The following is a 10,268-nucleotide window of genomic DNA, read 5'->3' as shown; positions in this document are numbered from 1 at the left end:
CTCACTTAGAATACTAAAAATGATGATCGTTAAAATTTAAAATAAATACTTTAAAAACTTCTGCTAAATTTTATTTTTATTTTGAGTGTTATTTTATGTTAAAATTAAAAAACATTTTATAAAGTAAAAACTAATAATTTTTAAAAACAATTCAAAAACTAAATACATACATCGCTCATCTATTATCGAACACTAATTTGGGATTACCCAAATAAAAATTAGGAAACTAGGCCGGGGTCAAACTGTAAGGTTACTTTGTTGTGTTGGTTACAACTTGAACCTTTGGTGTTGTGTGTAGTTGCAAAAAATGTTAAGAGAAACGAACACTACAGAAAAGAAGACAACGACACAATGCGCGGCTTTGCAGCTTCCTCAGAGTCACACTCGGCTTACCTATTCCCTCAATCAACACCTTCATGTTCTAATTCCATTGCCATAACCAACTCCTCCCTCTCATTCTTCCACCCTTTTCATTTCAAGACCCTTTCCACTCCACCTTCTCCCAAACCATGCTCATTGAAGGTCACACCCTTCTTCTGCAGTGCTTCCAAATCCCATCCTACCTCTTTGGATGATGATGATGATGATGATGATGGGAATTTGTTGGTGGCAGAGGATGATGGGTCAGGAGAATCCTTAGCTGAAGATGGGGTGTACATAGAAGTGATGAAGCTGGAGAAGAACTCATGCAGAATTCAATCAAGGATTTCCATTGAAGCTCCTCTTGCTTCCATTTGGACCATCTTGACCGATTATGAAAGGTTGGCTGATTTCATTCCTGGACTTGCTGTCAGCCAATTGCTCCAAAAGGGTGACAACTTTGCTCGTCTTTTGCAGGTTCCTTTTCATCGCTCATCCTATGCTCTGAATGGGCATCTTAAAGTTTGCTTTTTTATGATGTTTGTTGTATGTTTTTGGCAATATGTTTCACGGTGCCTTTTATTGATTTGGCAAGTCTTAAATAATGTGTTAGGCTTGTTTTGGGCTTAATTCCATTATTCTTTATTAATTGGGCGACGTAAAGTAAGAATATTAGAGATTATTTGTATAGGACAATCCTCATGAGGACTTGTATGTAGAAGTTTAATTACATTTTGTGTTGCTAATGCTTTATAGGGATATTCCTTTACTTGATAGTTGATTTTGCTTCTCTCTGATGAAACTTATGGTCCTTATCGCCTAGCTGCTGAAAATTGCAATGCAAAGAAATGACACTTAATTGAGAGGCTTTCGAAACTCGAGAATTTTTAATGCAATTATATTCAAAAGTGACTTTTGGTTTTAAAATGTGGAGCATCCAGCTTTATGATATATGACCGTGCTGTATGTTTGATTAGAGCTGTTTGACGTTCCCAGATGACTTGGATGGAAATCATTTAGGGTGTGTTTGATATAAGTTGAGGGACTTCACAAGCCCAATAGCACAATACAATTACCTGAGTCAAACCACACTTTTTCCTTCTATTTGCTGCTCGTTTGATGGTTAGTGCACAGGGCAATGAGTTTTGTGCTCTACATTATTTGATTTGCATAAGTTATGGGCAAAGTAATGCAAATTTCACTATAATAGCCTTTGTGGAAAGAAATCCAGAGTGGAATGTGTTCTTGACCATGTTCTGCATCGACGGACACAAAATAGTAAATTTTCAATCCAAAAAAAAAAAATTGAAAAAACATGACATAGATTTAGAATACAATTCCACACAATAACTTGTACGAAATTCAGAGTTCAGGAAAGTAAAGAGAAAAGGAGAAAATAAAAAAAGAAAGCAATTGAAAATTACAATATGCGAAAACAAGGAGGTCAAAGAAAACGAAGTAGCTATCTGAAATGCCAGACTTGGGATTCAGTGAGAAAATAGTGTGCTTTTAACCCTCTGATTTTCCTTCTCTTCCACAGACGTCAAACAGTGCTCTCCCCCATTTTCTGATCAATTCTCTTTCACAGCACTTTCTCCTATTTGTTTTTTTAGTTAATTTGTGAGTGAATATTTAGTTGCGGTGTTGCACAGTAATTTGGCGAGGAAGAGAAGGGGATTGGCGAGGGAGGAAGAAAGGGCTGGGTCGGGTGTTTATGACTCTTTGGTAATGTTGTGTATGGAACAAAAAGTTGTCCCTTGGCCTTGATTTACTGAGTAACAAACTTTGATACTCTTGTCCTGTACTTCATCCTTTCTTTTATGTAGTTCCATGATAATCAAAGATAGAACAATTGTTTTTGTGTTGGCCCAAGCTTCATTTCTTTAGCAAGTCAAAATGCACCTTTAAGAAGCAATTGTGGATGATGATGATGCCATGATGCATGTTTAATTACTCGTTCAAAGTATGGGAGTACCGATGTCAATGAATTATACAAATTCCACACGAGTTATTGCAGATTTTACTTTGAAGAGAGTCAGTGTGATGCTATGCTTATATTATTACTGTATTACTTTTGGTGACAGTAAATGATTTTGAATGATGCCTTGTTAAAATCAAGCTTCATATGCGATTACATTATAGTAAGGCCAAATGTGGTTTTACCTAATTTACTTTTTCTGCATTGCTACCTTTACCATTTCAATGCTACTGTATTTTATATTCTCCTCTGACCTGAACTTTAAATTTATATCTTTTGGAGGTTCTCTCCATGTCCATGCATTTGGCTTGAATTATATTTATTGTTGTTACATGATCTGAGCAGATTGGCCAGCAGAACTTGGCATTTGGGATAAAATTTAATGCTAAAGGAATTGTAGATTGTTTTGAGAAGGAATTGGAGACTCTTCCTTCTGGTATGAAGCGTGAAATTGAATTCAAGATGATTGAAGGAGATTTTCAACTCTTTGAAGGAAAATGGTCTATTTTGCAGGTAGGATTTTAATTTGTTCTCTTGATTTTAGAATTCTTCTGGATCCAGCATAATATATCATATACCAGTCTGTTTGTTTTAAATTCACCCGACTGCAATACCATTTCCTTAGGCAGTTTTACTTGAAGCTAAAATTTTCACTTTTTGTTGGCGGTGCATTGGAATACAAGAATACAGGAATTGTGGCAAAAAATAAAAAGACTCTACCTGGCATTAATTAGAATTTGAGGCACTTTTCTGTATCATAAGTATTTTTTTCCCAAATGCTGAACTTTTTGTTTCTAAAATTGACATTATGAAATGGATCATGGCTAGCCTACTAGAAGTAGAGTATATAATTTTGTAATTATTTATGCTATTGACCCAGTTGAAAATATGATTTGTGTGAAACTTGACAGCTTTATTATTGAAAAAAAAGGTTCTCCTTTGCTTTTGGCTTGACTTTTTCCACATAGACAGCTCACACAGCCTTCAGTTTTCAATATGTTCATTGATTTTATTTTGAAAGATACCGAAATTTACAAGATTTTAAAACCTTATTTTCAAGGGGTTTGACATGCAAATACAATGCTAACATAGACAATGATGGTTTTGCAGCAATTCAACAGTGGAAGTTGTGAGGAGTCTCAAGTAGGAGAAGTTAGTACTACTCTCTCGTACATTGTTGATGTTAAACCAAAGCTGTGGTTGCCAGTGCGTCTCATAGAGGGTAGACTTTGCAATGAGATAAAAATGAACCTTGCATCCATCAGGGACGAAGCTCAAAAGGGCACTAATAGTAGTGTGCATACACATCAATTCGATTGAGTTATGTAATTAATGATATATTGTGGATCATAGAAAAAATGAATACAAGTAACCATAGTTCACTTTGTAGAGCTGCATGCTTGGCCTTATCTTTTAATGTTTCTTGTTTTCAAAGATTTGTGTAAGAATAATTGTAAGGATTTTTTTTCATTATTTCTTATATGAACTTTTTAACATAAAAAACAAGGTGGCATTTTTGTAATCAAAAGTAAAAATAAAAAACAAATTTTAAATCAAGCTGCTTTCAATATCATCTAACACTCTTTTCGTACCTACGTTATAATTGATTGATTTTTTTGTAAAACTTGGTAAAGAATAGTCAGACTTGCCTCAAGGCAGTTTTGCACTATCTGAATATAAGATTAGTTTCTTTGATTTGAAGATGAAATTTAATAAATCTAGTTCTTTACACAAGCTAAACACGTGAATTATAATTTGAGCCAACTAAAATTCTATCAAAATTGGGATAAAATTACAGAGAGATTAAATTAGAAGGGTAGAAGTTACGTTTACTCTTATACTATCAATAACTTAATATAAAAAATAAGTTTCATAAATCCAACTATTAAATTATATTTATATATTACCTAAATTATTTGTATTAAATTTTATTAAAATTGAACAAATATAATATTGGAATCAAAATATTCTTATTTCTCATATTTCAAAGGTATACAATGATAAATTTGATGAATATGAATAAGGTATCAAATGAAATTTTGAATGGATCTTAAATTTTATAAATATAATCATTGTGATTAAAATTTTTTATTTAACTATTAGGTTTAAAAATAGATTATCTAATAAAAAAGTTATTTAATAATATAAGAGTGGGTGTAATTTTTACCGTGTAATTTATTTTTTTAAAATTTTAATTTTAATTTTAAGTACTAAATAAACATTTACCTAAAAACAAGCTTAAGATTTTTATTTTAGTTTCTTTCTCACTTTTACCATTTTTTCTATTAATTTAAAATAATTATTTAAAATTTGAAATGCTAAATACAATAATTACTTAAAAGTAAACAAGTAGATTTATCAAAATGAGATGTTATATAAAGATGAATTAACATACCTGTTTCGAATAAATTACACAAAGTGAATAAATCTCCACACGTGTGATAGAATAAAATTGTAATCCTTGTTAGGTTTTGCATGGGATTGTAAGTTTGCTGATACTCACGCAGATCATATCGGATCACTCTACAAATATAATTATATAACAAATCTATGGAGATTTTGTAAGTTTTTTTTCTAATACAAATGGGTCTTGTTTACTCTTGATGACAGGAAGCGGAAGCGTAAGAATGGGAAGTCATTGAATGCGACAAACATATCAACTCAATAAAGGAGTGGCTTTAGAAATATTTAGAGTTAATCATAAACAGACTGAGGCACCTACTTTGTCATACCTATCATTCGTAGGCATGTAACCATCAACTAACAAAGTGGACTTGTACCTTCCTCATTTTCTGATGAAAAAAAATCTACATTAATATACTTGAGATTTTCTTTTCTAAAGCAAGAATATTTCATTTATTAAATTATATAACTTCTCTTTCATTAAGTAATTTTTTTTATTTTTATATTTTTTATTACTTTAAACATGATCACTGAAATTTAATTAACTTTAACTTTACTTTCAGTTAAAATTTAGAGATTGATATACCATATCATTTAAAATGACCGATTTTTTAAGATATATTTTAATTCAATCAATCTTAATTTGAAATTGTGACATGCTTCTTAGTTCAAACAAATTATTTTCATAATTTTCTTATCGGTTTAAAAGTCTAACCTCTTTATTTTATTCTTTCAAAATTAATTTTTATTAATTATTAAGAACAGAAACGTTCTTATCTTATATTTGTTTATTTATTTTCATTTTTATTTCCTATATTATTAAAATTTTAAAATGATACCCTAAACTCTATAACTTAAACAAATCCGGAAAAAAAGGGCTAGTTGATGAGTATGCGCGTGCAATTCCAAACAAGCGTCAAAATTGAGAATTGCAATAATTAAAGTTGTGGGTATATATATATATATATATATATATATATATATAGAGAGAGAGAGAGAGAGAGAGAGAGAGAGAGTGTACCACAGGCACAGGCATTGAATACAAATGTGACAGTATTCTATTTTATTGAGGAAATTAGAACAGAGAGAGGGATAGGGATAGGGATAGGGATAGGGAGTATCAAAACTTGAATCCCAAAAGAAGGGCACATATTTGAACTCTACAAGTCTTAAAACTGCTTCACCTACGCCCCATAGGTCAGTTGTGAAGAGAGGACAAGCGGGTTCTTAATTAATTGGTGAGTGGGTTTGGATATGATATATCATCAGCTATATTCCTTTAGCTGCTCCATTTTGAAACCTTTGACCTTTTTCTCTTTTATATACAACAATTAGCATATGGTGCTGGTTTCACGTGGAGGGCTTCATTGCATATCTGTTTGTCTTGCCTCTTATTCCCATGTTAATTAACATTTCTTTTGGGCCAAGACTATGGTGGAAGATGCCCACTTCAGATATATAATATGTACTCTCTATGCTATTTATTATTCCCTCCGCATATCTTAATTGCATAATATTATACGTACCTAAAGTCGTGCCTTTCTTTTTTATTTTATTTTTCATTGCAGCGTTGAAAAGAAGACAGTAGGGACCACATCTATAGTTTGCCTCATCTTCATATTCATATTCTAGTGCATGTTTCGTTAGTCAACATTTTGAAGGAGTTGGTGCTTACGGAATTGCTTTTGTTTTTGTTTTTCTGGACTTTTTTTTATTTCTATTTCATTTAATTCTCTTTATATTTTGTATCTACTACTTTCTATAATGATTCACTAAAATCCAATAACCACGCAGCGTTTTTTATTAGAGTAGTGGCAAATCCTTACGTGAAAAATAGGAAAAGAAAATATCGATATTTCATAATTTCACCTTTATTTGTTTTTCCACTTCTCATTAGTGACTCATGGCTAACAAGATCAGATCAAACGCCATGCCCACGCCAACAATTTAACCTCTAAATGACACAAGTGTTTTTTATATATAGTTCAAAAACGATTTTATATTTTTAATAAAAAATACATATTTTATTTTAATAAAAACTTAGGATTTAAATTAATTTACTTAATTATTTAATTTATTTGACTTTAAATTAAACAGGAAAAAAATTGTATCACCCATGTTTGGGTCAGAAACTAGGTACACAAGCTATTTAACACTTTTTTTTAAAGTAATGTTTGTTTAATTTGTACTCATAAATATATTTTAAGAAAAAAAATATTTTTAAAAAATATTTATTTCTATCCTCATCTGTTTTATAGGTCGCATAGTCTAGAAGAATTGTTTTACAAGTCACTTCTCATCTAGAAAATCATTTAATGTTTAATTTTTTATTATTTTCCTTATTTTTTATCTATCTATATTAAAATATATAATTAATATTTGTATTTATGTTAAATTTTTAAAAAACTTATTTATATTACTTCCATTATGTTTTCTCTTTTGTTTATACTCTCTTGTTCATAATAAGTGATCAAAATATTTAAAACAAGTATAAATAAATATAATTTAAAAATACAAAATAAAAACTTTAATAATAAGTAACATATAATGTTCAATATATCTTAACAATATACGTCAATAGACTCATTAAAAAAGGGCCATTTAAAAAAGTCTAAGTATTTAATAACGTAGAAAATGTTAATCTACATACTCTTGAAGCATTCCTTAACAGGAACGAAACGGACAAGGTAGCATTTAAAGCTAGGGCAAAGTTTGGAGGCAGATATACATTAATGTCAATTAAGTTAACTAAGTTTCATCATCATTGATTACTCTGGCAAATGGTAATGACCCATGGACATTATACTCTACTCCTTCAAAGTTATACGTCAAACTCAGGGAGCAACATTACTTTTTTTTTTTTTAATATGTTTTTAGTTTTTATATTTTCATACTTTAATCTCTCTATATTTTTGTTAGTTTTGACTTTTATATTTTGAAGTTCTTTCCGTTGACATGATTAAATGAAAGACTCTTATGTTTCAATTTTTTTAGTGTAACAAAGTAGGAGGAGTTAAAGGGGGAAAAAATGAAAACAGAGAAAAAAAATTAGAAGGATTAAGATTGAAAAATTGTAAAAATATAAAATCAATTTTTTTTTCTTTAAACCTCGGTTAAAATGTTAGTGATGCCCCTCTAGTTGTTTTTGGTTTTGTGATGCTCATCCACTTTTTATTTGATGCAAATAAAATTTTTAAGCGACAAAAATAATCACTTTTAATATTAACATAAAATGGAATTTTAAGCAGGCAACCTCAAGGTTCTAGACGGTATGTAAATGAACGATAATATTTAAATACTTTACCAAAATAGAATCTCATATTTATCTAAAAAGCATCAATTGACTGCTTGAAATTATAATCCTAGCTTTTAGGATTCGCATTGAAAGATAGGAAACAAATTATTTTTTTCATTTAATTTGTACGTTTTTAATCCCTTAATTTTTAAAATTTTTAATTCAAATTTTCAACTATTAAAACGTTTTAAATAAATACTCTTTACTAAAAAATTTAAAACTTTTAAAATATTTTATTTTTTTTGTCATATATACTGTTTTTTTTTTTTTCAACTTTGTATTTTTTTTCTCCCTTACTTATTAATTCTACATCTCCCTCTGCCTTTTATTAATATAAGTGTAAAAAAATATAGGAAATGCAAACATATGGCTTGACAAAATAGTTTCTAAATTAACTAAAAATTAATTAAAAGTTAAAAATGGATAAGCTAATTAATTAAATTAATTTTTTTTGATTAATTTAATTAATTATTAAATTAGTTGAAACTGTAAAATAATATTTAAAAATTATAAGAAAATAAAAAGATAAGAAAACAAAATTTAAGGGCTTATAAATATTACATGAAAATAGTATTTGTAAAAAATACTACCAAAATACGTTACAAATTACTGTAATAATTTTATTTACTAAACAAATCTAATTTAATATAAGAACCTTTGAATATTTAAATAAATAAAAAATTAGGTTGAAAGTCTTGCCAAGCATAAGTCTTCAAAAGGTCACATTCTCATGGTGCTTAGGAAATTCTACGATACTTACCAAATGAATTTATCACACTAAATAGAAAAAGATATACAGTTATTAAAGAAAATAATTCTGATTTTTTTTTTTAACGATAATGATATTGTAATTATCAATTGTATCTTTTTTTTTTACATTATATATATTTTTTATATGACACAATTTTTTTAAATTAAATAAGACTGTTATAAATAATATTTTTAAAATATTAAACTCAAATTTATTTATAAAAACGTGAAACTATTAATCAAGTTAAAATAACTTTGATTTACATGTTGATGATATATACCCTCTTATATTTGAGTATGAAATCAAAGTTCAAGTGTTCAATACTATTATTATTATATTGAATAATGTTTTTCATTATTATACATTACTATATCAATGGACTACATTCGTGTTTAATAGGGAAGCAAATTAGTGAATTATTACAAGGAGAGACATCATTAATAAGAGACGACTTGGCCTTTTATTGTTAAATATTCGAAATTACATGCAATTAATTTTCCGCATAGTTCACTACATTTTAAAATTTTTATGGTGATGGCGAAAAATTCAACCTTCTTCCAATAAGGCGTCTAAAAGTCAAACGAAACAAAGATAAACACTTGCGTATCCCTCTCTCTCTCATCATAACATTGAAGTTAATTTTATCAAATCAGAAAAGAGAATCGAGTTGACTTTTGGTCTTTACCCCTAATAGTAATATACACGTACATCTATATCTACGTCTCCATATGTAGACAAAGTGCATGCTCGACATTTGGGGCCAAGGTATTATTGACAAAGAGCCAAAGAGGTAAAAAGGAAATCCGAAAACCCTACGGAGTAATAAGCCAAATACACAAACAAAAGTTAACAAAATTAGGGATTAAGAAAGGAAACCAATTCATCTGAGATTGTGGGCCTTTTCTTTAAAATTAATCCTTCAACTATAGTTTCCAAGTTATATCTGTTTTTTTTTTTTTACAAATTTTTTATAACAGAAAGCTAATTAAATTATTAAAAAAAAATATTACCAAGTTCAATTTTACTGAAGATTAAAATAATGGACAATAAATAACTATTTAAAAAAAACATTTTTAAAATATTATTAATCTATCCAAGCTAAATTAATAAATTATTTCCTTATTTCTTAATTTTATTTTAGTTTAATTTTTTAACTTGTTTTTCTTCTTAGTTCAAACCTTTAACTTAATTTTTTTTAAATAAATCATTTTTTATTAACTTTGTTGAAAAATAATTATTCATCTTCTTTCTCCTTTATATTATTTATATTTAACCTTTAATATAATTTTTATGAGCATGTAGACAAGAAATAAGAAAAGAACAAAAAACGACAATTTTTTTCAAAATATACTATATCTTGGTTAGAGTTAAAAAAAAAAAAGATGAATAATAATTTTTTAATAAAATTAATATTCTTTTACTAAAAAAGTGTATTTAAAAATTATAAATTAAGAAACTAAAATAAAATAAAACTAATAATT

At 28.4% G+C, this 10,268-nt stretch overlaps 1 protein-coding gene across 2 annotated transcripts; it reads left to right on the top strand.

Annotated features, from left to right (window-relative positions):
• The first annotated feature begins 251 nt into the window (after nt 1-251).
• Nucleotides 252-3,830, top strand: LOC113873569. Of its 2 annotated transcripts, none has more exons than XM_027511735.1 (3): nt 252-837; nt 2,684-2,851; nt 3,449-3,830. In XM_027511735.1, the coding sequence occupies exons 1-3, from the start codon at nt 352-354 to the stop codon at nt 3,656-3,658; spliced, it is 864 nt and encodes a 287-aa protein (XP_027367536.1). In that variant the 5' UTR covers nt 252-351; the 3' UTR covers nt 3,659-3,830. The 2 variants fall into 2 exon arrangements, with proteins under 2 accessions (XP_027367536.1, XP_027367537.1); XM_027511736.1 differs by having other exon boundaries at nt 290-837; nt 3,431-3,706.
• The last annotated feature ends 6,438 nt before the right edge of the window (nt 3,831-10,268 follow it).

The sequence above is a fragment of the Abrus precatorius genome, unplaced genomic scaffold, assembly GCF_003935025.1.
Source record: "Abrus precatorius isolate BTA unplaced genomic scaffold, Abrus_2018 Scaffold7, whole genome shotgun sequence".
NCBI classification, from domain to species: domain Eukaryota; kingdom Viridiplantae; phylum Streptophyta; class Magnoliopsida; order Fabales; family Fabaceae; genus Abrus; species Abrus precatorius.
The sequence above is the reverse complement of the archived record's forward strand: the minus strand, read 5'-3'. Positions and strand labels throughout refer to the sequence as shown.

Excerpts from the sequence above, each read along its gene's own strand:
- LOC113873569 (XM_027511736.1), top strand. The coding sequence starts at position 352 with ATGCGCGGCTTTGCAGCTTCCTCAGAGTCACACTCGGCTTACCTATTC. Across the intron at positions 838-2,683 it reads ACTTTGCTCGTCTTTTGCAG|ATTGGCCAGCAGAACTTGGC; the intron begins GTTCCTTTTCAT and ends TGATCTGAGCAG. Across the intron at positions 2,852-3,430 it reads GAAAATGGTCTATTTTGCAG|ACAATGATGGTTTTGCAGCA; the intron begins GTAGGATTTTAA and ends ATGCTAACATAG.